This window comes from Heterodontus francisci, chromosome 7 (assembly GCF_036365525.1).
Source record: "Heterodontus francisci isolate sHetFra1 chromosome 7, sHetFra1.hap1, whole genome shotgun sequence".
In the NCBI taxonomy this organism is placed as follows: domain Eukaryota; kingdom Metazoa; phylum Chordata; class Chondrichthyes; order Heterodontiformes; family Heterodontidae; genus Heterodontus; species Heterodontus francisci.
In genome coordinates, this window is record NC_090377.1 from 64894462 (window position 1) to 64920971 (window position 26510).

At 46.0% G+C, this 26510-nt stretch overlaps 1 protein-coding gene across 1 annotated transcript in view; it reads right to left on the reverse strand.

The window, feature by feature from the left end:
* Window positions 1-602: 602 nt before the first annotated feature.
* kcnj3a (potassium inwardly rectifying channel subfamily J member 3a) overlaps window positions 603-26510 on the reverse strand; it is a 303164-nt gene continuing 277256 nt past the window's right edge. The window contains exon 3 of the mRNA XM_068034540.1: window positions 603-1198. Within this exon, the coding sequence (XP_067890641.1) occupies window positions 603-1198 (596 nt within the window). The remainder of the gene's footprint in view (window positions 1199-26510) is intronic.

Below are 26510 nucleotides of genomic sequence, written 5' to 3' on the forward strand. Positions count from 1 at the left end.
TGTATGCTCCGTATTGCCTATAGCCTTTTCTAATTTTGTAAGCAAAACATGCATTGAAAAGGACTAGTTTAGAGAGAACATATTATAATTCGATATACAGAAGTATTTAAGATAATAATCATCTTCATTTTAATTTAAAGTGTGAAATCAATCCTCAAAAGATGTCCACTCTCCTTTAGGAATACACCCTGCTGGACTTTAAGATTCTATTCTGTAATACATTTTATGAGGCACAGCAAAACCTCTTTTTTATATATTTTTTGCTACTACTAAATAAATATAAATTTAATATGAATCATGCCATAAAACTATATGCAAAAGTTGCACATCATTATTGCATGCTATTTGTGATGCTACATGCTAGTCAATGGTAATATTACAACGAGTTTAAAATGGCTGAGGTCTTGTATCAAAGCGAGAAACATTACATTTCACTGCAGCTGATAAATTAACATCTCAGAATGCATGTAGTGCTAATGAAACTTTGCCCTATTTTGTAAATATTAAATGTGGTATATTAGTCCCATTAAACTTTGAAAATTACAGTAGAATTGTGTTTGATCAAAAATTAGATTTTAGTGTCCATCAAAAAGTTCCTGAAGTTACGTAAAACGGTCAGAATTCATTTTCCTCAGTTTGGGAGGAAGTTTTCCTTCAATCCTTGAACCACCTGCTAATCTCTGTAGCTTTGGTGGCAGGTCAGCCACAGACTGGCTTATTGGGTCACAGGTCACCTTACTGGTCTTTGGCACCAGTTTTTCCTCAGAATTCCCAGGAACTGAGCTGATTCGTTGGAGCTTCATCGGCAGATCTCCCATACTGTATGCTTTTTCTGAGGTGGTAGAACTCATTCTTAGTAATTTTTTTGGTAGGTCTTCCCTTCCTGTGATCTTCTGCAGTTTCAGTGGTATCCTGGTACTGAGATCATCAAGACTATCAAAGAAGTCCACAGAATCATTTCTGTCTGGCATAGCACCCCTGCTGTTGTTAACAGCTGGGGCCATCAAAGGAGAGGACATAAACAACATTTCCTCTTGTTCTTTTACACTGTATGGTGGTGTTGGAATTTCAAATGTTGCATGAAATTGTGAGTAGTCTACTTTGAAGAATCCTTCTTCCAGAGAAATAACCGGGAAAAAACGATTACCCCAAAGAACTTCATCTTCTGTATATGATGTCCTGGCTTGGCATGTCATGCCTAGAGGGAAAATACAAATGTACATAAATAATTGTCAGAATTTAAGCTGGACATGAATATATATATATATATATATATATATATATATACATTTATATATATATATATAGACGGCAGTATTAATCTGATCATTTGATCCTTAAAATTTGATAGGCAGGTAATAGCTAACCACGGTTCTTTTAAAAATAAAACACTATTTACAAATCAAAAATCAAATAGCTAATTACCATTATATCATCAACCTGATGTCAACCAATTGGAAACAGAACCTTGGGTTGTTGCATGTTCACAAACAAAACCCCCTCCCCACAAGTATTTTCAATCACAAAAATCAATCACTTCTGACTGGCATCACTGGTGTTCAAATCTATTCCATTGAGATATAAAGAACTGATACAATGCTTGTGCCAACTGAAAGCAGTGTGATCAATAATTGAAATACCTCTCTTCAAGTAGGAAAAGTAACCCAGACCAGATGGATGCATCCTAGGTTACTGGTGGAAGCAAGGGTGGAGATTTCGGAGGATCTAGCCACAATCTTCCACTTCTCCTTATTTATGGAGTGGTGCGAGAGAACAAGAGGATTGCAAATGTTACGCCCTGTTTAAAAAAGGGGACAGGGGTAAACCTGGCAACTACAGATCAGTCAGCCTAATGTTGCTGGTGGGAAATCTTTGAGAGACAATGAGCTGAATTTTATCAGCCACCTGTGGCAGTAAAAGAGGGAGGGGGATCCCCGACACAGACCTCCATCAGGGAAGTTTCCCGGTGCCGGGCAGCGTAGCAGATCAGCTGCCAGGTTCATGGAGGTGGGCAGCCAATTTGCATAATGAAGGGCCCTATTAAGGGCGATTTCACAAGGCTGCTGGCACTTTGCCGATGGCAGGGCAACCATAAGCTTCATGGAGGTGGTGTCTCTGGGGGAGTCAGGGGGTTCATCAAAGCCGGAGGCTCCATGGTCCAAAGAGTGGGGCCTTGGGCACAAAAGGCAGTCCCTACAGTCCCAATAATCCTCCTGGAGAAGGATTCCCCACCATCCCACAGGGCTTACCTTCCTCGGCCCTAAATTTTAGTTTGTACTTACCTGTCTGAGGGTGCCTCATTTTTGAGGTGCCCCAAAATCTCTGACTTGCCTCAGCAGTGCCCAGCTCTACCGGTGAAGCTGCTGAGGCTTCAGAGCTGCTGATTGGACTGGCAGCATCAGGAGCCCACTTGCCTTCCTTACGGCAGGTCTGCAGGCGGCCAATTAGGAAGCCACCTGCGGTAAAATGATTGAGCTGGTCCCGCTACTGGCAAGTGCAGGCTCAGAGCACACTTATCAGTCCGACATTGGGTTCTGAAGCCTGTGGTAAAGGTCAACCTAATAATCCAGAAGAAATTAACTGACATTTTGAAAACTATGGGCTTATAAATGAAAGTCAGCACAGATAAAGTCAAATCATGTCTGACTACTTGATTGAATTCTTTGTTAAAGTAATGGAGCGGATTGTTGAGGGTGTTGCATTGGATGTTGCGAATATGGATTTTCATATTGACTTTATTAATAGAGGCATAGGCTGGGATTTCATGAGGAAGCGGTGGCCCCACCCACCTCTGGAAATTCGGGGGTGAGACCACCTCCGCCAGCCCTGGAAGCCATACGCTATTTTGCCAGCAATGGAGGCCAGAGATGAAGGTATGTGGGATTGGGGCTCGCCGGAGCCGATCAGCCAGGTCCCAGTGAGGGTGAGAGGGCGGGGGCGGGGAAGGTTGATCCAGGATGGGGGTAGTCTTCCAACAGGGGCAGCCTCTGCCACAGGGCGGGCGGGCCCTAAGGGGCATGGGGTGCCCAATCAGCAGGGACAGCCCCCCTACAAACCCCCTCCTCAGCCTGGAAAGAGGCTACCCAGTTTTTCTAGGTGGTCTCCTCAGGGTGGCTAAGTGCCCATCTGCTGCTGGTAAAACACCAGTAGAAGCAGGAAGAGGTCACTTAATGGCCTCAATTAGTCTAAGTGTGGGTGGGCCACCTGCCACCTCTCCCACCACTGGTAAAATATCAGTGGAAGCCAGGAGTCAGACAGGCATAGCACGCAACCACCATCTGCCCCCCCCGGCACCCCCCCCCCCAACATCCCACGTGATTTTATGCCTCCCAGCACGCTACCAGGGGGATGTAAAATTCCAGCCATCGAGTACAAAAGCAAGAAAATTATGCAAAACCTTTTCAAACACTGGTTAGGCCTCAGCTGAAGTATTGTTTTCAATTCTGGGCACCACACTTTAAGAAGGATGTCAAGGTGTAGAGAGAGTGCAGAAGTGATTGACCACAATGGTACCAAGGATGGGGACTTCATTTACGCGGACAGACTGGAGATGTTGGAGATGTTCTCTTTACAGCAGGGAAGGTTATGGGATGTTCAAAACAATGAATGATTTTGATAGAAACTACTTCCAGTAGCAGAAGGGTCAGTAACCAGAGAGCATAGTTTAAGGTGATTAGTAAAAGTACCAGAGGCAACAGAAGGAAACACTTTTTTACACAGCCAGTTGTTATGATCTGGAATACACTGCCTAAAGGGTGGTGGAAGCAGATTCAATGGTTAAATTTCAAAAGGTAGTGGATAACTACTTGAAAGCAAAAAATCTGCACAGCTATGGGGAAAGAGAGCAGTGGAACTAATTGGATAGCTCTACCAAAGATCTGTCACAGGCACAATGAGCTTGCTCCTTCTGCGATCTATCATTCGATGATTCTAAGATAAGTGACCTTCTGTAAGCCTCTTCATGGTTGGATTTATGCTTTTATTTTACTCTGGAGGGTCTTTAATCTAGAAATGTAATATTAGATTGTAAGGTCATGTCAATATGTAATTTAAGATCACAGCAACAGCTCAACATAATTGTTACTTTTGTATAACAACTACACACATACCTATTTTAAAAATCTTACATCAGTGTGCACTTGGTGTCTGCACAACTTGGCTTCCATGCTGACATATTTTTGTCACCCTTCTTTGTGTCATCTTTTTTCTGTTGTCACAGAATCATTACAGTGCAGAAGAAGGCCATTTCTATTTCGCTGGAGTTCAGAAGAATGAGGGAGGATCTCATAGAAACCTATAAAATTCTAACAGGACTTGACAGGGTAGATGCAGGAAGGATGTTCCCGATGGTGGGGGAGTCCAAAACCAGGGGTCATAGTCTAAGGGTACGGGATAAACCTTTCAGGACTGAGATGAGGAGAAATTTCTTCACCCAGCGTGGTGAGCCTGTGGAATTCGCTACCACAGCGAATGTATGTTTTCAAGAAGGAGTTAGATTTAGCTCTTGGGTCTAAAGGGATCAAAGGGTATGGGGCGAAAGCGGGAACAGGCTACTGAGTTGGATGATCAGCCATGATCATAATGAATGGCGGAGCAGGCTCGAAGGGCCGAATAGCCTACTCCTGCTCCTATTTTCTATGTTTCTATTTGGCCCATCGTGCCCACACTGGCTCTCTGCAGGAGCAATTCCCTCAGTTCCATTCCCCTGCCTTCTCCCCGTAACCCTGCACATTCTTCCCCTTCATTTGGCAGTCTAATTCCCTTTTGAATGCTTCAATTGAACCTGCCTCCACCATACTCTCAGGCAGTGCATTCCAGCCCTTAACCACTCGCTGCGTAAAAAAGTTTTTCCTCATGTCACTTTTGCTTCCCTTACCAAATATTTTAAATCTGTGCCGTCTCATTCTCGATCCTTTCATGAGTGGGAACAGTTTCTCTCCATCTACTCTGTCCAGAACCCTCATGATTTTGAATACCTCTATCAAATCACCTCTCAGCCTTCTCTTCTCCAAGGAAAACAGTCCTAACTTCTCCAATCTATCCTCATAACTGAAATTCCACATTCCTGGAATCATTCTCGTGAATCTTTTCTGTACTCTCTCTAATGCCCTCACGTCTTTCCTAAAGTGTGGTGCCCAGAACTGAGACCGAACTAATGTCTTATACAAGTTCAACATAACGTCCTTGCTCTTGTCCTCTATGCCTCATCTTCAATGACTTATGCACATATACACCTAGGTCCCACTGCTCCTGCATCCCCTTTAGAATTGTACCCTTTATTTTATATTGTCTCTTCATGTTCTTCCTACCAAAATGAATCACTTCACATTTCTCTGCATTGAACTTCATCTGCCACCTGTCTGCCCATTCCACCATCCTTTTGAAGTTCTACTTTATCCTCCTTCCAGTTCACAATGCTTCCAAGTTTCGTATCATCTGCAAACTTTGAAATTGTGCCCTGTACACCAAGGTCTAGGTCATTAATACATATCAGGAAAAGCAAGGGTCACAACACTTTCTTTCTTTTTTCTTTTCTTTCTTCTTTTGGGCCTCCTTATCTCGAGAGACAATGGATACGCGCCTGGAGGTGGTCAGTGGTTTGTGAAGCAGCGCCTAGAGTGGCTATACAGGCCAATTCTGGAGTGACAGGCTCTTCCACAGGTGCTGCAGAGAAATTTGTTTGTTGGGGCTGTTGCACAGTTGGCTCTCCCCTTGCGCCTCTGTCTTTTTTCCTGCCAACTACTAAGTCTTTTCGACTCGCCACAATTTAGCCCTGTCTTTATGGCTGCCCGCCAGCTCTGGCGAATGCTGGCAACTGACTCCCACGACTTGTGATCAATGTCACACGATTTCATGTCGCGTTTGCAGACGTCTTTATAACGGAGACATGGACGGCCGGTGGGTCTGATACCAGTGGCGAGCTCGCTGTACAATGTGTCTTTGGGGATCCTGCCATCTTCCATGCGGCTCACATGGCCAAGCCATCTCAAGCGCCGCTGACTCAGTAGTGTGTATAAGCTGGGGGTGTTGGCCGCTTCAAGGACTTCTGTGTTGGAGATATAGTCCTGCCACCTGATGCCAAGTATTCTCCGAAGGCAGCGAAGATGGAATGAATTGAGACGTCGCTCTTGGCTGGCATACGTTGTCCAGGCCTCGCTGCCGTAGAGCAAGGTACTGAGGACACAGGCCTGATACACTCGGACTTTTGTGTTCCGTGTCAGTGCGCCATTTTCCCACACTCTCTTGGCCAGTCTGAACATAGCAGTGGAAGCCTTACCCATGCGCTTGTTGATTTCTGCATCTAGAGACAGGTTACTGGTGATAGTTGAGCCTAGGTAGGTGAACTCTTGAACCACTTCCAGAGCGTGGTCGCCAATATTGATGGATGGAGCATTTCTGACATCCTGCCCCATGATGTTCGTTTTCTTGAGGCTGATGGTTAGGCCAAATTCATTGCAGGCAGATGCAAACCTGTCGATGAGACTCTGCAGGCATTCTTCAGTGTGAGATGTTAAAGCAGCATCGTCAGCAAAGAGGAGTTCTCTGATGAGGACTTTCCGTACTTTGGACTTCGCTCTTAGACGGGCAAGGTTGAACAACCTGCCCCCTGATCTTGTGTGGAGGAAAATTCCTTCTTCAGAGGATTTGAACGCATGTGAAAGCAGCAGGGAGAAGAAAATCCCAAAAAGTGTGGGTGCGAGAACACAGCCCTGTTTCACACCACTCAGGATAGGAAAGGGCTCTGATGAGGAGCCACCATGTTGAATTGTGCCTTTCATATTATCATGGAATGAGGTGATGATACTTAGTAGCTTTGGTGGACATCCGATCTTTTCTAGTAGTCTGAAGAGACCACGTCTGCTGACGAGGTCAAAGGCTTTGGTGAGATCAATGAAAGCAATGTAGAGGGGCATCTGTTGTTCACGGCATTTCTCCTGTATCTGACGAAGGGAGAACAGCATGTCAATAGTCGATCTCTCTGCACGAAAGCCACACTGTGCCTCAGGGTAGACGCGCTCGGCCAGCTTCTGGAGCCTGTTCAGAGCGACTCGAGCAAAGACTTTCCCCACTATGCTGAGCAGGGAGATTCCACGGTAGTTGTTGCAGTCACCGCGGTCACCTTTGTTTTTATAGAGGGTGATGATGTTGGCATCGCGCATGTCCTGGGGTACTGCTCCCTCGTCCCAGCACAGGCATAGCAGTTCATGTAGTGCTGAGAGTATAGCAGGCTTAGCACTCTTGATTATTTCAGGGGTAATGCTGTCCTTCCCAGGGGCTTTTCCGCTGGCTAGGGAATCAATGGCATCACTGAGTTCCGATTTGGTTGGCTGTATGTCCAGCTCATCCATGACTGGTAGAGGCTGGGCTGCATTGAGGGCAGTCTCAGTGACAGCATTCTCCCTGGAGTACAGTTCTAGGTAGTGCTCAACCCAGCGGTCCATCTGTTTGCGTTGGTCAGTGATTATGTCCCCCGATTTAGATTTGAGGGGGGTGATCTTCTTGATGGTTGGCCCAAGAGCTCTCTTCATGCCATCATACATTCCTCTGATGTTTCCGGTGTCTGAGGCCAGCTGAATATGACTGCATAGGTGTTGCCAGTAGTCGTTTGCGCAACGCCTAGCTGTTCTTTGTGCAGTACTTCTGGCTGCTTTAAGTGCTGCGGATGTTAAATCGCTGGGGGCTTTCTTGTAGTTCAAAAGTGCAATGCGCTTAGCGGCTATGACAGGTTCCAGCTCTTCATTATGAGATTGAAACCAGTCTGCATTTCTCTTCGCACTTTTGCCGTAGGTGGTCAAAGCTGACTCATAGATGGCGTCTCTGATGTGGGCCCACTTGGTCTCAGCATCCCCTGTGGGAGTGTTTTGAAGGGCTGTTACAAGTGAATTTAGAAATTTTTGTAACAGCTGTGGGTGAGAAATTCTGCTCGTGTTGATGCGCGGGTGGCCCTTCTGCTTGGAATGATGCAACTTCTTTGGTCTGAGTCTAACCTTGCTGCACACCAGGGAGTGGTCGGTGTCGCAGTCCGCACTGTGGAAGCTGCGTGTGATTTGAACACTGTTTAAGGCGGCTCGCCTTGTGACAATGAGGTCTAGCTGGTGCCAACGACGTGATCTTGGGTGCCTCCATGAAACCTGGTGACAGGGTTTAGTGTGAAAGAACGAGTTGGTGATGCAGAGGTTATGATAGGTACACAACTCAAGCAGTCTCTGCCCGTTCTCATTCATCCTTCCAACGCCATAGCGCCCAAGGCAGGAGGGCCATGAGTCATGGTCGGCCCCAACCCTGGCATTAAAGTCCCCCAGCAGGAATAGGTGTTCGGTGTTGGGGATGCTGCTAATGATGTTATGGAGTTGTTCATAGAACTGGTCTTTAGCTTCAGGTGCGGAACAGAGTGTTGGAGCATAGATGCTGAGTAGGTGTACTGGACCAGAGGTGGTGAGCAGTCGGATGGACAGTATGCGTTCCGAGCCATTTGAGGGAGGCTCTATCATGCTGAGCAAGGAGTTTCTGATGGCGAAGCCCACTCCATGCTGTCTTGGTTCTTCAGGATCCCTGCCCTGCCAGAAGAAGGTGTAGTCTTGCTCTGCTAGAGAGCCACTCGCGGGGAGGCGAGTCTCCTGAAGTGCTGCAATGTCCACATTGAGTCTACTGAGCTCGTTGTTAATGATGGCGGTCTTCCGAGAATCGTTGATTTGTGTAAGGTCTTCCGACAGGCCAGGACACATAGTTCTGACGTTCCAGCTTGCAAAGCGAAGGGCTGGTACCTTCTTTCCTTTTTTCATGTTGTTTGGTGCGGTGTATCAGTCCACCTTTCGGGCAATGACCCTGAGCTCCAAGCACCCATTGAAGCAGGCAGACTGTGGCGGGACAGAACCTTATTGACCGGGGGCTGCCCGGTTTGAGGCGGGCGGTAGCTGTCCAGTGAGGTGCAATGACCTCTCCCACCGACAAAGGCAACCCGTGGCGCCCAGTTTCTACGCCAATTTATCTGGACTTATAACCCGTAACTGCTGCCTTCCGTGTTGTTTCAGTCGCTGTGAGGCAACTATGGAGTGACCTCTCTCTCCATGGCGCATGCCTGGGCAAATTTATGGAGGTTGAGAGTTGCCCAGTCGTCAAAACCCCCCTCTCGGCCTTTCTGGTGGGGTCCAAAGGAGTGCAGGACACGACGTTTGGCACCAGTATGGCTGCAGGAACTGCCGGAAACATGCCAAAGGTGACACATGACCGCCTACGGGGTTCCGCTCCGGATTTTCTGTTAGGGTTTACTCCCTTAGCCTTGGTCTCTCCCGAGACGCCCACAAGGCAGTGGGGTTGTTGGGGCCCCTACACAGGTGTAGGATGGTGCCGGTGGGAGGAGGGGATGCAAGGGGGAGGGGTAGAGGGAGGGGGTGGGGGGGGGTGCAGGGGAAGGGGGTGCGGGGTGAAGATGGTGCGAGGGGGGGGCGGGCTGGGACGGGGTTGTGAGGGGGTGAGCTGAGAGGGTGGAGCAGGGAAGGGGACGGGGGTGGGGGGGGTGGAAGGGGGGTAAAGGGGGGGGGAGGGGGGGTGGAATCTGGTGCAGGTAATAAGCCATTTCCTCAGTGCCCACCATCGACGTCCGGAAAGCTCATCCACGTCCTTCGGGAGGTGAAGCATCTTTTGGCAGACTTAGAGGTGATTACATTTGCTAAGGGTTTTTTTTTGCAGTGGTTTAAATAAAGGCATGCAGCATTGCCGACAGTGCGCTGCAGATGCTCTCCGAGCCATCTCCCGCGGGCGCTTTGAAGTTGCGGCCGGGGGGGGCCGTTCGTGGATGTTTTGGGTGTTCGGGGCACCTTTTCACAGGACTTCTCTCGGGTCCCGCAGCTCCTTCTTCGCCTCAATGGACTTACCGCATGCCGTGGCTGCAGACACTCTGGACTGTGAAGACAGCAGGATCGGAGATTAAAGTATCGGCAGCTGTGCTCGTCAGTTTCATCCGGATCAATTTCATTGAGAAAACAAAGAGCAGGTGTGGCTGGGGGAGGGCAGTGGGCCCAGGTAACATACACTAAACTAACTGTTAGCCTTTAGATAGGGCTAAAATGAACTGATTTAAAGAGCCAGGGGAATTTAAACAGTTTAAGAGGGCAGATTGGGGGAGAAAACGTTAGGGATGGGAGCAGATGGCCATGGACAGATTTGAACAGCAAGGGAGCTTCCTAGGGAGCTTCCAGCCCAGGAGCCATCTTGAAAGCTATATCAAGATATATATCAGGAAAAGCAAGGGTCCCAACACTGACCCCTGAGGAACTCCACTACAAACCTTCCTCCAGCCCGAAAAACATCCATTAACCACGACACTTTGTTTTCTGTCACTCAGCTAATTTTGTATCCATGTTGCTACTGTCCCTTTTATTCCCTGAGCTGTAGGTTTGCTCACAAGTCTGTTGTGTGGCACTGTATCAAATGCCTTTTGAAAGTCCATGTACACCACATCAACAACATTGCCCTCATCAACACTCTCGGTTACCCCCTCAATAAACTCCAGCAAGTTAGTTCGACATGATTTTCCTTTAAGAAATCCATGCTGGCTTTCCTTAATTAACTCATATTTGTCCATGTGAAATTCTTGTGTCCACATTTGTAATGGACTTTGCCTATGTAAACTCATCATTGTGATTGCACAATTTGAAAACTAGGTTCCCACACATTGATCAAAATGCTTTCTGATATTTTTCTTCCATCATATTCTCAGTAAGCAAAATAGCTATTATTCAAAATAAGGGCGTTAACAAAATCAAATCCATAAACTACATATTTCACAATTGCCTTTGTCTGTTCAATTGCCTTTGTGTCTTCTAATGCCTTCAATAATTGTTTTTGATTGAAAGTGGCAGCCTGAGCTTGAAGTCATAGAGAGATACAGCATTGAAACAGGCCCTTTGGCCCACTGAGTTTGTGCCAACCAACAACCACCCACTTTTACTAATCCTACATTAATCCCTGGCAGGATCCCCAAAGACACTTTGTACAGCGAGCTCGCCACTGGTATCAGACCCACCGGCCGTCCATGTCTCCGCTTTAAAGACGTCTGAAAACGCGACATGAAGTCCTGTGACATTGATCACAAGTCGTGGGAGTCAGTTGCCAGCGTTCGCCAGAGCTGGCGGGCAGCCATAAAGGTGGGGCTGAAGTGTGGCGAGTCGAAGAGACTTAGTAGTTGGCAGGAAAAAAGACAGAGGCGCAAGGGGAGAGCCAACTGTGTAACAGCCCCGACAAACAAATTTTTCTGCAGCACCTGTGGAAGAGCCTGTCACTCTAGAATTGCCCTTTATAGCCACTCCAGGCGCTGCTCTACACACCACTGACCACCTCCAGGCACTTACCCATTGTCTCTCGAGATAAGGAGGCCAAAGAAGAAAAGAAGAAAACGTTAATCTCATATTCCCTACCACATCCCCACCTTTCCTCAATTCTCCTACCTACACTAGGGGCAATTTACAATGGCCAATTTACCTATCAACCTGCAAGTCTTTGGCTGTGGGAGGAAACAAAAGCACCCGGCAGAAACCCACGCGGTCACAGGGAGAACTTGCAAACTCCACACAGGCAGTACGCAGAACTGAACCCAGGTTGCTGTGAGGCTGCGGTGCTAATCACTGCGCCACTGTGCTACCCTTAATGGGGAGCCTTCCATTTTGTGCAACGAGGTTAAACTAAAAATATTAGAAACATAGCCCAAACTCAACTCTTAGCTCACCCACTTCTGGTTTTAATCAAGGTGGGCTGGGCATGGGCAGCTAACTTGCTCTCTGGATTTGGATCCATCCTTAAAATATTTTAAAGAGGCTGCTTACCTCAAATTTAACCTGGAAGCTGAAAGGAGGCAAGAATGGCTGGATGAAAAAAGTTTCTTTCCATCACACTTGTGGTCCAAGAGGACAGGAGTTATTTCCCCAAGTCCATCAAGCTATCCCGTAACCCACCCTGCAATCTGATCTGCTAGATCGGCCAAGCCGCTTCCCCCTCACCATGATCGGACTCCAAATGTCCACCCTCCCACCATGCCAACCCGGTGCCTCATGTCTGACTCACTGCTCAACCTCCAATGTCAATTCCCCGTCCTGACTTTTGATGTTCAACAGCCCTCCCTATTTCTGATATCCAACCTAGTGATGGACTTCAAGAGGACGTAAACAGACTGGTGGAATGTGCGGACATATGGCAGATGTAATTTAATGCAGCGAAGTGTGAAGTGATACATTTTGATAGAAAGAACAAGGAGAGATAATATAAAATGAAGAATACAATTCTAAAAGGGGTGCATGAATAGAGGAACCTGGGGGTGTATGTGCACACATTCATGAAGGTGGCAGGGCAGTTTAGGAAAGTGGTTAATAAGACATACAGGATCCTGGGCTTTATAAATAGGAGCATACAGTACAAAAGCAAGGAGGTTATGGTGAACCTTGATAAAACACTGGTTCAGCCTCCACTGGAGTATTGTTTCTGGGCACCACACTTTAGGAAGGATGTGAAGGCATTAGAGATGATGCAGAAAAGATTGACAAGAATGGTTCCAGGGATGAGGGACTTCAATTGCATGGATAGATTGGAGAAGCTGAGGCTGTTCTCGTGAGAGAAGAAAAGGTTGAGAGGAGATTTGATAGAGGTGTTCAAAATCTTGAGGGGTCTGAACAGAATAGGTACAGAGCAACTGTTCTCATTGGCAAAAGGGTCGAGAACCAGAGCACACCAATTTAGGGTGATTGGCAAAAGACCCAAAGGTGACATGAGAAAATGCTTTTTTTATGCAGGGTATGGTTATGATTTGGAAAACATTGCCTAAGACTGTGATGGTGGCAGATTCAATTGTGGCTTTCAAAAGGGAATTGGATAATTATCTTTAGAGAAAAAAAATTGCAGAGCGACAGGGAAATGGCATGTGAGTGGGACTAGCTGAGTTGCTTTTGCAGAGAGCTGGCATGGACACAATAGACCGAATGGCCTCTTCTGTGTTGTAACCATTCTATGATTCCATTCTGATATGCAACTTCACCCCCACCGCCCCCATCAATGTTTGATGTTCAACCACCCCAACCATCAATGTCTAATTTCCAACTCCTACTGCGCATGTTTCACTCACAGCAAGTTCTCCCTGTGACCGCGTGAGTTTTCGCCGGGTGCTCCGGTTTCCTCCCACAGCCAAAGACTTGCAGGCTGATAGGTAAATTGGCCATTGTAAATTGCCCCTAGTGTAGGTAGGTGATATGGGTAATCACTGCAGGGTTAGTATAAATGGGTGGTTGTTGTTCGGCACAGACTCGGTGGGCCGAAGGGCCTGTTTCAGTGCTGTATCTCTAAAAAAAAAATTCACTCTTCAGCTGCCCACAGGAAACCTTTATTTCTGAGTGTTCCAGCTGCTAAATTTCCTCCACCCACACAGCCCTACTACCTTCCAACCTCCTCATTATTATCAGGGTTAATATTTTTGGCTGTGACTTTGTCAGCTCAATTTGGAATGCGCAGCCTGAGCATGTGAAATGTATAAATAAAAAAGCCAAATTTTGAAGCCCTAATCATCTCGCCTGTGTTTTGTTGATATTTTGAAAAAATGCATTGCTCTATTTGTGAGAAAACTATTATGGGTACTAAATACAGATCTGTAGTGCCAATTTTCGGGAGCTATGACTGCCCTGAGAACTCCAAAATGATATCTGTGATGCACGTGCCTGCACACCTCTGGTGTGAGTCGTGCCAGATGCCTTATTGGTGAGGGTGTTGGTACGCACACAGTGAGCATCCGCTAAGAAGCATGCAGAATAAGCAGATCATGATATCAACCACTGTGTAAGCACTGCTATTTTGCAGCTCAACGCTCCAGCTAACGTCCTCTCTTCATCTTGCAGAGCTGTACAAGCATTCAACAGCAGGAAGAACCTCCCTCACTGCTATTTAAAGTGATCATCAACTACTTTCAGTTAGTTGCTGATTGTTTTCTCATGACTGTTGCTACGATTGTAGTAGTTAGTGTTTTCAAGAGTTCTTCAAAGTTACTAAAGTCAACAGTGAGTGGTGTGGCAGGTGCTGAAGGGCTTTGTCCTGACTTCAATGCTTTTGCACAAACCAGTTGCTCCCAGACATAGGTGCAGTTGTAGGCATTTCCCTTTGGAATAGAGCATGACTGGGAGAATGCACAAAGGTGACGAAGAGCAGGACAAGCTGCTAGAAGAGGGAGGAGGAGGAGCAGTGCTCTCAGTAGAAGGCCATATCCACCCAGGGTATACAGGGAGCAATTTTCCGACCTGAATCTTAGCGAAAAAAAATTTTGTGAGACATCTATGCTTCAATAGGACATCCTTACTGAAATCTGTCACCTACTGTAACCACAAATACAACTTCAGAGCAGGGTGGGGATCATTTGTCAATGGCTGTGAAGGTGACCATGACCATGAACCTTTATGTGTCAAGCTCCTTCCAGGTTGGAACTGGTGATATTTGCAACATCTCGCAGCTTACTGACCATTGTTGTATGAGGGAGGTCACCATAGCTCTCTCATCAAAGAAAGCTCACTTCATTTCATTCTCTCTTGCCAGAGAGCAGCAAGCAAGTGAGCACATGGCTCCATGAGGATTAAAGGCTGCCCTATGGTGCAGGGTGCCATTGACTGCACCCACATCATTTTGCAAGCACCACATGCCAACTCTGAGAGGTATCTCAACTTAAAGGGATTCCACTCCCTCAACGTCCAGCTGTTGTACAACCATAGCCTGTGAAACATGCAGATCACTGCCTGGTATCCTGGCGGCAGTCATGATACTTTAATTCTGTGGCCTTTCGCAGTGCCAAATGCATTTGAGCCAACACAGCAAAAACAATGGGTGGCTACTGGGTGAGGAACATGCCTTATGAATCCGGTGCACAACCCACGCATACATGGATAGCATGCATACAATGAAAGTCATGCTGCCATACAAAATGTGATAGAGCAACAACAGCTTGTATTTATATAGCTCCTTTAACAAAAAATAAAACATCCCAGATGCTTCACAGAAGTGTTATAAAGCAACATTTGACACCAAGCCACCGAAAGAGATATTAGGGCAGGTGATCAAAAGTTTGGTCAAAAATTTAGTTTTTAAGGAGCATCTTAAAGGAGGAAAGAGAAGTAGAGAGGCAGAGAAGTTTAGGGAGGTTAGGATCCTAGCAGCTGAAGGCAAGGCCACTAATGGTGGAATGGTGGGGGCAATTAAAAACGGGGTTGGCCAAGAGGTCAGAATTATAGGAGTACAGATATCTTGGAAGATTCTGGGGCTGGCAGACATTACAGAGATAGGGAGGAGGCGAGATCATGGAAGGATTTGAAAACAAGAAAGAGAATCTTAAAATTCAGGCATTGCTTAACCGGGAGCCAGTGTAGGTCAGCAAGCACAGAGGTGATGGATGAACGGGACTTTATGCGAGTAAGGGCATGGGCAGCAGAGATTTGGATGACCTCAGGTTTACGGAAGGTAGAATGTAAGAGGCCAGCTGGGGGTGAATTGAAATAACTGACATGTAGAAACAACAATTCCACTGCTTGGGCTACTCTGGAGGAGCCTGCAGTACTCTGTAGAGTGGGTGTTAAGATTTGTGGTGGTCTGCTGCATGCTGCACAACATTACCACCATGAAGGAACAGCCCTTGCACCAGCTATATGGTGAGCAGCTGAGCAGCAGGATGAGGGGGAGGAGGAAGAGGAAAGACTGTAACGGAACAATGGGTGATCTTTAAGGAGGAGATGTTTCAGGTATAGGCTAGGTCCATTCGAACAAGGGAGAAAGGTAGGGGAACCAAATCCAGGCCTCCTTGAATGACAAGGAAAATAGAGAATATAATGAAACAAAAAAAGAGATGCATGTCAGGTGAATTCTTTACACAAGAATCAGGCTAAGTACAATAAGTTGAGAGGGGAAGTGAAGAGCAAAATAAGACTGGCAAAGAGACCGTATGAGAATAAAATCGCAGTTAACCTAAAGGGAATCCAAATATCTTCTACAGGTTTGTCGATAATAAGTGGGTAGTAAGAGGCGGGGTTCAAAGAAGGTGATATATGCTTAGGGACAAAGAAGGTGATATGTGCTTAGAAGTGCAGGACAAGGCTAGACTACCTAATGATACTTTGTATCAGCATTTACTATGGAAAAGGATGCTAAGAAAATATTGGTAGAAGCAGAGATGGTAGAGGTATTGGATGGGGTGAAAATTGATTGGAAGGACATATTGAAAAGGCTGGCTATGCTTAGACTGGATAAGTCATCTGGCTTGCATTCCAGGTTGCTAAAGGAAGTGGGAGTGGAGATAACACAAGGGCTTTCCATAATCTTCCAATCTTCCCTAGAAATGGGGGAAGTGCCAGAGGATTGGATGTGACACCTTCATTCAAGAAAGGGTGTAAGGACATTCCTAGTAACTACAGGACAGTCTGTTTAACATCAGTGGTGGATAAGGTTTAAGAAACAACAATCAGGGAAAAAAATCAACAGGCATTTGACGAGATTTGACTTAAGTAAGGATAGCCAGTACATACTTGTAAAAGGCAGATCATGAATGACTAATCTAATTGAATTTTTTTGATGAAATAACAGAGAAGGTTGATGAAGGGAAAGCAATGGATGTTGCTATACGGATTTTAATAAAGCTTTTGACAAAGCACATAAAGACTGTTTAACAAAATTGAGGCTCGTGCAATAGGACGGTCAGTGTCAGCTTGGATAAAAAATTGGTTTAAGGACAGAAAACAGTGAGTCATGGTAAATGGTTATTTTTCAGACTGGAGGATGGTACACAGTGGTGTTCCTCAAGGCTCAGTGCTTTTCTGATATAAATAAATGACTTGGATCTTGGAATACAGAGTAAAATTTCAAAATTTGCTGAAAATACCAGGAGGTGTGGCAAACAGTGAGGATGATACAAATCAACTGCAACAAGACAAAGATAGGCTAGCAGAAAGGGCAGACAAGTGGCAGGTGGAATTTAATACAAAGGAGTGTGAGGTGATACATTTTGGCAGAAGGGATAAGGAGGGTCAATATAAACTTAATGGTCCAGTTCTAAAGACTGTGCAAGGACTGAGGGTCCATGGGACCTTTGGATCCATGTGCAATGATATTTGAAGATGACAGGACATATTGAGAGAGTAATTGGCAAAGAATATAGGATATTGGGCTTCATAAATATATGTATTGAGTACAAAAGCAGGGAAGTTATGCTGAACCTTTATAAAGGTCTGGTTGGGCCACAACTAGAGTATTGCGTCCAGTTCTGGTCACCACATTTTAGGACGGATGTAAGAGTCCTTGAGAGGGTGCAGAAGAGATTTACCAGAATGGTTTCAGGAATGAGGGAGTTTAGCTACAAGGTTAGGTTGGAGAAGCTGAGGTTATTCTCCATGGAGCAAAGGATATTGAGGGGGGATTTGATAGAGGTATACAAGATTATGACAAGTTTAGATAAGGTAGACAAAGAAAAGCAGTTCCCATTAGCTGATGGTACATGGACAAGAGATTTAAAGTTTTGGGTAAGAGATGCAGGGTGGATGTGAGGAAGAACTTTTTTAAGCAGTGAGTGATAATGACCTGGAACTCGCTGCCCACGAGTGTGGTAGAAATAAAAACCATTAATGCTTTCAAAAGGAAATTGGAACGGTACTTGAGGGAAATAAACTTGCAGAGCTACAGGGATAGAGTGGAGGAATGGGACTGACTGGATTGCTCTACAGAGAGCTAGCATGGACATGATGGGCTGAATGGTCTCCTTCTGTGCCATAATGACTCTATGTGCCTGGGAAGTAGGAAGCAACCTAGACAGCCCCTTTCTGGCCAAGCTGTCTGTGAACAATTCAAACAATTTATCCAAATGCAAAACCAGTAAACGTAACCTCAATTCCACCAACAAAGCCACACCTTACTTTCCATTTGTTACTGACCATCATAGCACCTGCTTGGCCACAATGCAACAATAAAAGATAATACAAAATTAACATTCCAAACTATATTTATAAATCAAAGCATGCTATATTGCATACAAACATAAACTAATCATCCTTGTCCATTCCTTAGTGCCTATCTTGCGCGTGCTATTGCCTGTCCTTGTGCTCTTAGGCAGTGTTACCCCAGTGGAATGCAGCACGGCTGGTGAAAGGTTGCTGACTTTCACTGGAAGAAACTGCAGATCGTCTCGCATGATGACCTTGAGGAGCTCTGGGCCTCGAAATCCTGGTTTCAGATTCCACCATCTTGGCATGGGCAGCAACAGTCTGGCTGGCTGGCTAACAGGCAACAGCAAAGGCATTAGTGGCAGTGATGGGAGCACTGTAATCCTGTGAGAACAGCAGGTTTGTGCTGAACAGAGTGACTGCCTCTCCCCAGGGGCAGCGTCTCACCAATCCTAGTAACCTGTTGGGGAGGACAGATTACTGGACTGCTGTGACACTCTGAAAGCCCTTTGAACACTGGGATCCGCGGCCATAATGGAAAAAGTTTTAGCCTCCACTGCAGCACCAAGACATTTTGCTGCAATGGAAGCTGAGCCATCGGTCATCAAACACTGCATCATGATTGGGTCCATAAGTGTGTTTGCAGTTGGTCACACTGAAAACGATGGGATCCAAGCTCCACACAAATCGCTGAGAAAAATTGGTGCTTGACTCCTCCATGCTCCTTGACATTGCACACAGGCTTTCTGGCAGGCCTGCCAATGCACCAAGCACTTTGTTGTGCATACCGATCAGTCTTGTTCTGTAGGTTGCCCCATCAAAATGCTCGGCAGAGGCCTCTGCAGCAGAACTCATGTGTGAACTTCTCCTCCGGTGAACTGACACCTATGCAACCCTTTCCCCTTGGTCTGGCCGCTGGACACTTGTGTCTCACAACGTGCAGATCCCATCTCTAAGCTATCCTCTAAATTCTGTGCAGTGTCATTATCTGAGCTGGTGGTTGTTAGTGTTAAATTGAGTGATGGTGTTTCTTCAGTATCAGTGTCTTGTTGCTCTTCCATCTGTCGCGTTTGAACCACTGCATGGCCTGTTGACAGTTCTTGGATATCTGAAGGAGAAAGGCACAAGCATAAGGTTGTGGTGCGGAGATGGGGCAAGCAAGAGGTGAATGCTGACATCACCTGTTGTTTGTAAATCAGAAGAGATTGTGTGATGAAGGGGAAGTGAGATGTGAGGAGTAGGCATGAGGATACTGTCATCTTCTATGGTTTTGCCTCACTGCTGGCCACAGCCTTAACAATGACCGTTCCAATGATGGTGAGCAGGGTCTTCTCCATGGAGATAAGAACATGCAGCCGTGCCTGTCTCCCACCAGTTAGGTCCTGCTGACTTCAATTGCTCACCATGTGGTTCTGCAAGAAAGAGGGAAGCGTGTCAGAGTGTTGTGCAACCTGTTTGGCTGATGTGACTGTCATGGTTGAATAGCTGGCAGTGTGCACAAACTGAGATGTAGGTGTGAGGCTTGCAGTAGTGAGGGTGAGGTGAAGCTATGAATGTTAGGTATGAGTCCTGTTTCATAGAGATTGTTGGTAGCTAAGTGATGGGGGTGTGGTGCACTGAGCAGTGCCTAAGGCTGACTGGGGTAGGGCATACGATAGAAGTGAGGTAGCACAGTGATTGGGAAGGTAATAGGATGGATGCCACTGAGGGTCATATTTTTCCCAAATAGCTCAACCAAAATGCAGCCTGAAGCAATTGGTTATGTCTTATGTCTTAATATTACCAAACAACATGCCCCCTCACACCACACCCCCACTACCAGTATTGTGACATGTACTGCCAGGGCGTACATGGTGTTGCCCATTCTTCGTTCCTATGTGTAGTACTTTGCACTTGTCCACATTAAATTTTATCTGTCATTCTCTATCCATTTGCAAATCATTCTGTACTGTCTGAATTGCCTCCGTGATTCCACTGCCTCTCCTAGATTGGAATCATCTGCAAATTTAGCCAATTTGCATTGAGCTGCTGAATGCTAGTCATTGAGGTAAATTGGAAAAAGTACTTGTTCCAACACCAATCTCTGGGGCATCTCATTTAGTGCTTTCTCCCATTGCATCATAACTCCTCAGACAACCTTCTGCCGATTTCCTCATCATTGCCCAAGATTCGCCCTGCATTCCCACAGCTTTGAGCTTAACTAATGGCCTTTTACATGGAACTTTGTCAAAATCCTCCTGAAAGTCTAGGTACACTATGGGCTACATTTTAAGTGCCCACCACCAATCTCAGCAGTGAATTCAAAAAACGGCAGCCTGCAAGCCAAACAGCTGCCGCAATCTCAAGCGCAGCGGCTCATTTAAATAGCCAGCAATGGTGTTCGCTGCCTGTGCACAAGCGCTGGCACCCTTTTTGAAGGGCAGCCAACCCTTCCACCTAATTTAAATTTTTAAATACATACCCCACAAAATTAAATAAATCAATTTCTTATGCCCATTTCCCACCCCCAATAATGATTACAGTAACTATTTGCCCTTCCCCTCCAAAACACTTACCTTTTACATCTGACCTTCCTCCCAAACTGCATAAGGTTTGAAGTTCAACGCTTCCTACCATCCCCTACACCCATTATGTGCATTTGACCCCCTCAGCCCCACTTCTGCACTGAAAATCCAACCTCCTCCCCCCTCCCCACCAGCTTCACGCCGCCTTTCCACAGACGGGGAATTGAAGGCGTGAGAGTGCCAGCCGCTGAGCCAAAGATCGCGGACGGACCTCAAGATTGGAGGTAATTCTATGTAAATGTATTAACTTTATTAATTTGAATATTTTAATTGAGGTCCTGTTGCCCAGCAGCTGGGGGATAGGTAGTCTCCATGGAGCCTTGCCGCTGCCGGTAGGATCGGGCCAGGCCCTCCCGGCGTTGAGGTCTGTGGTGGACCTCATCAGGGCCCATCTTCATGCCCCCACCCGCCACGGATCACAACATCGAGGGCTTGGTAAAATACAGCCCTTTGTATGGGGCTTCCACAGTTCACTTAGTTTGTCAATTCCTCAAGGAAGTCAAGGAGATAGTCATCCAGGATATTTGCCTTCTGAATCTATCATGACTTGGTTTCCTAGATTATTTCATTGTATAAATAATTATTGAGTTTACTCCTGATAATCAAACCCTTTATTTTTACATAGAACAGAAGACTAATAAGTTTGTAGTTGCCTCTGTCTGTTTTGTCGCTGTTCTTGAATGTAAGCACCATATTAGCACATTTCCAATCTAATGGCAACATTCTTTTCTCTAGTGAAAGTAGATGCAAGGAGTCATTTAGTATGTCAGCTATGCCCTCTGCCTCCTGTCATGCTACACCCCCACCTGCCAAGAATGAGGCATATTAATTTTGTCATATGAACGTTGATTTTAAACTGTTGCTGCAGTGAGGAAATGACTTGTTAAACAGATCAGCCGTGGCTGGAAAAAACATTTACATACTAACAGACAGCGCTTGGAGGGCCAAAGGGACTCCCCCTGCTCCAATTTAACCCACAATGGACTTTGAGCACCAGGTATTGTGTGCAAGATGAGACATTCCAGGATTAGCTAAGGCAAGAGAATCCACAAACAGACATGGTCAGACCAGCTAGTCACATGACTAACCTGCTTGGCAGCCTGTTTTTTTTCTGAATTGTACAAAGAGTTTGAACTCAGAAAAGAGTGTTTGCTCCTGGAGTGAGAAGACCTCTCCTGTCTGGTCCCATCTCTTTCTCAGAAGCCTCTGGAGCCACTGAGGACACATGAACTGCAAGAGAGAAAAGTCTTTCACATCGAACAAAGTTTAAGGAGAATCCTGGGCCCCAACGAAAAGCAAGACCTACGTACAATCAAGGACATTACAGCAAGCTCGAAGAACAGTAACCAAAGCCATCTTCAGATATTGCCTCAAACTTTACCACTTTATTTCTTCTGCTCTTTTCTGTGTCTATTTGAATGTATGTATTGTGTATACATGCTAGCGTGGGCGTGTCGTGTATCCATAGACGTTAACTGAATTAGAGTTTAAGTTTAATAAAGTTCAACCTTTTTCTTTAAACCTAAGAAAACTTGTTTATCATTCCAATGATAATAAAACATTTTTGGGTTCCCTTTTATGTAACCCATTAATCTATTCTTATGCTCTCTCATTCTCCCTCTTATTCCCTTTTTTAGATCTCCTCTCTGCTTTATTCAGCTTGGCTCTCTACTGTATTATGAGCCTTACAATTGTCGTAAGTTTCCTTTTTTGTCTCATTTTAAACTCTGCATCTTTAGTCATCCAGGGAGCTCTAACTTTGGATGTCTTCCTTAACCCCTCATAGGAATGTGCCTCCTCTGTGCTTGAACTATCCTCTCTTTAAAAACATTGTTTGATTACTGTACTGCCTACCAAATATCGATTCCATCATCTAGGTCAGATCCCTTTTTAGCTCAATGTAGCTAGCCCTCCTCCAGTTAAGTATTTTTACATTGATTGTACCTTTCCCCTTTTCCTTTCCTGAACCTGATAATATTAAGATCACTATTCCCCAAATGCTTCATTTGCCTCACTTCATTCCCCAGACTCGATCCAGCACTGCTTCCTTCCTCATTGGTCAGGAAAGACAATGATCAAGAAAGTTCTCTTATACACATTTTAGGAACTCCTCCCCCTCTTTGTCCTTTATACTGTTACTAACACAGTACATATTAAGATAACTGCAGTTCCCCATGATCACTACTCTCAGTTCTTGCAGATTTGCTCCTCTTATCTTATTTGCACTATTTACCCATGGTATACACCTGGCAGCATAACAGCTCCTCTATTGTTCCTTAATTTTAACCAAATACTCTGTTTTTGACTCCTCAACTACATCATCCCTCATCAGTGCTGTCATAGTTTCTTTGATCAATATTACCACACATTCATTTTTTCTACTTCCCTATCTTTCCTGAATAAGTTCCAAATAACTCCTCTTTTTGAACCAGGTCTCTGCTATTAATTTTGCTTAGATTATTTTTGACATGTTGCTCATACCTTCCCTTGTGAATATTTGGAGTAAGTAATTATTTTAAATATTTGCTATATTGTGCTCATTCTCTATCCTTGACTTTAAAAGTGTTTCACTTGACCGTTACTGAAATGTTGGTGAACCTACCCTACTCAATTTACTTCAGTTGTTCTCTCAGTTCTTTTTAACACTTTTATACCTAGCTCCAGGTCTTTGTTATTTCTGAATCTCAGATCATGATAAACTTCACAATTTCTGTGGTCACCGTCCCACAAGTTTTTCATTTGCTGTACATTTTCTGAGTCACTTATGAATATTAGGTCAAGTTAAATACTGGCTCTGATGGTTTCCCTGATGCACTGAGTTGAGAAACAGTTATGCACTACATTTATCAAATCTGACTCCAGAACCACTTGGGTTGACTGAATTCACCCATTACAATAATCTTTCTGTTCTCACATGCCCTTCTTATTTTTTCTGAGAGTAAATTCATTTATCTCTGACTTTCCCATCCATACAGCTATGTCTACCCTCTTTCTGTCCACTCTTTTCTGAATACTCTATACCCCTAGAATGTTATATTCATTACCATCTGCTTGACCAAGCCATGTTTCAGGCATTCCCACTACATTATCATTTCCTACAATCCCAATAGCCTCATCTGTCATCCTATTTCTGATCTTTCATGCATTCATGTGATTATGTTTTGCCTTCTTTCATGGCCTCAGGTATTTGCATTACATGGGGACAGATTTTATAAAAGAGGCAGGGGTCCTGGCATTGGCCCAGAGATGGGGGGAGACCCTGCCTTAGCTCTCCGTCGGACCTCTATTGCAATTTCATGGCAGGCAGTCAATTAACTGCCCGCCATCGGGGATGCCATCTCTTTAAGGAACGAGCTCCCACCTCCAGAGATGCTGGCCATTCGGAGGACCAGCAGCTCTGCAGCACTGGCAGCACCACCGAGAGCAGTGGACACTGCGGTTTTGCAGGGGGCCTGCAGCGCCAAAAGTGTAGGAGACCCTAGGACACAGGTAAGTGGGGTCAGGGTCACCGGGGCCAGTCAGGCAGGGATGGTGAGGGTGGGAGAGGGTGGTCACTGCTGGAGGTTGGGGGGTCTTGCCGGGAGGAAGGGGGTGGTCATTGCCGCCAGTGGAGCCTTCAGGGGGCCATGGATTGTTCCCAAAAGAGGGGCGCCCCTCCACGAGCTCACTAGGAGGCTACCAGGTAAAACCTGGCAGCATCTCCATATGGCGGCAGGCCCCTCCGTCTTCTATGAAAATGGAGCGAGGCAGAAAGAGGCCCTCAAGTGGCCATTAATTGGCCATATAAGGGCCTCAATTGGTCTGGGGGGAAGGCCATTCTTGGCCATCCCCCCCAGACAAAATGGCGGGGGCCAGGACGAAATCAGGCACAGCACCCTTTACCATTTTGTTTGCCCCCACTTCTGTTCCCGTCTCAGATTCATTTTGGTCTCTGTGTTTCTGGCCCTGAGATTCCTTGGGATTTACAGTGAACTGGGGGAGTTATTGTGGTGGGTGAAGCAGAAATAATGTGGGACCTCCTATTATTGGCTCAGGTTTGGGGGTGGGGCACTGTGGGTGGGGGTTGTGGTTCTTTCGTCTGCCCCTTTTGCAGCTGTTATCAGAGAAGGAAGCAGAACTGGGTGAGATGATGCAAATGATGAACTTCTTGCCAGTTCTGTCTCTGGTGTCCCCAGTATATTTCACACCTGTATAAAGTTAGATCGTGGAAGTGTGGTCCACCAAATTTGAAACAGCTGATTTTCTTAGGGTAACCAGTTGTAAATAATTTGTCTCCCCTGAGGCCATTCTGCTAAAGATGACATTTTTTTTCAAAAATTTTTTTTACTCTGGACCTGTCGACACTCCTCCTCAATGACTTGCCTCTGCCACTGATTTCCTACCATCCCACCCAAAGTAATGCACCCAAGTTATACCAAAGCTTGTGCAGTTGTCTAACAATTTTATGGAAGTATCCCAGGCCCTAGAAATTCACATGGTGACACGAGTTCCTGGGGTCAATGAACACCCGTCCTGGCCTGTATGGTGGCAGAGCAGTGTTGCATATTCAATCCCCAAAAAGTGCCAGCATGTTGGAGATCCAGCTTACTTCTAGCTTTTCCAGGGCGTATCTGTAGGCATGCAGGAAACCCCTGTAGAGCTGTCCGGTCTGCACAGTGGCGCAGTGGTTAGCACTGCAGCCTCACAGCTCCAGGGACCCGGGTTCGATTCTGGGCACTGCCTGTGTGGAGTTTGCAAGTTCTCCCTGTGTCTGCGTGGGTTTTCTCCGGGTGCTCCGGTTTCCTCCCACAAGCCAAAAGACTTGCAGGTTGTTAGGTAAATTGGCCATTATAAATTGTCACTAGTGTAGGTAGGTGGTAGGGAAATATAGGGACAGATGGGGATGTTTGGTAGGAATGTAGGATTAGTATAAATGGGTGGTTGATGGTCGGCACAGACTCGGTGGGCCGAAGGGCCTGTTTCAGTGCTGTATCTCTAATCTAATCTAAATAGTCAATTAATTGTGCCTTTAATGCAGCATTCTGACTTTAACAGCTGGAGCATGGGGTTCCCGAGGTGTCTGGAACTTGCCAGGGTCAATAAGGCGAGAGAGCGTCAAGTGATTGCTCAATGAAATTGACAAGCTGGAAAGCCTTTAAAGAGCTGTCTATGTGAAAGGCCTGTGCTCAGGGGACTTCTTCTGAGAGTTTTCTTTTACTCTGAAAGCAGGTGATTTCAAATTTTTTAAAGTCATTTCACCTATCCTACACTCTGCCCACTTTGATCTGCACTTCCCTGCTGTTAGCCTTCACTGCAGCATGGGAGCAGCTTATGCAGCTCTGATGAGGAACAAGACGAGCAGCAACACCAACACTAGGAGCAGGAGTAACACCAACAGCAGCAGCATTTTCAGACTTTCATGGCAGGTCATTGCTGACATCTGCAGCCACCTGGAACAAGATCTCCTTCCCAGTGGGCTTGGTGGGAATGCACTGCCAGTGACCATCAAGGTCACCACAGCCCTGAATTTCTTTGCCACTGGCTCCTTCCAGGGATCTGCTGGTGGCATCTGCAGGATCTCACAATCTGCTGCACACAAGTGCATCTCCCAGGTGACTAGTGCCATGTGTGGGCCAGGGCTGCCACTTACATCCACATTGATATTGAAGAGGACAGTCAGAACCAGAGAGCTCTCTCTTTTGCTGCAGTGGCTGGGTCCCCGCGGTGTGATGGGGCTGGATTCTATGTTGCGAAAGATGGCGACCCGCATGCACGGGTTTCACTCTGTGGAGCAGCTGCGAACTTATACATGGCGGCTCATTAACATGTCTGGGGCACACCACCATCCGCAATGATGTGGAGGGGGTGGGTGAGCTGTCCTCGTCCCCAGCGTTCAGCGCCACTGCGCAGACTCTGGCACCATTTTTAAGGGGCTTAGAGCCCTTACTGACAGTTTACATTATTAAAGGGTTTAGCTTGTTGAGTATAATAAACTTACCTCTTTCCTGTTCAAACTCAAAAACCT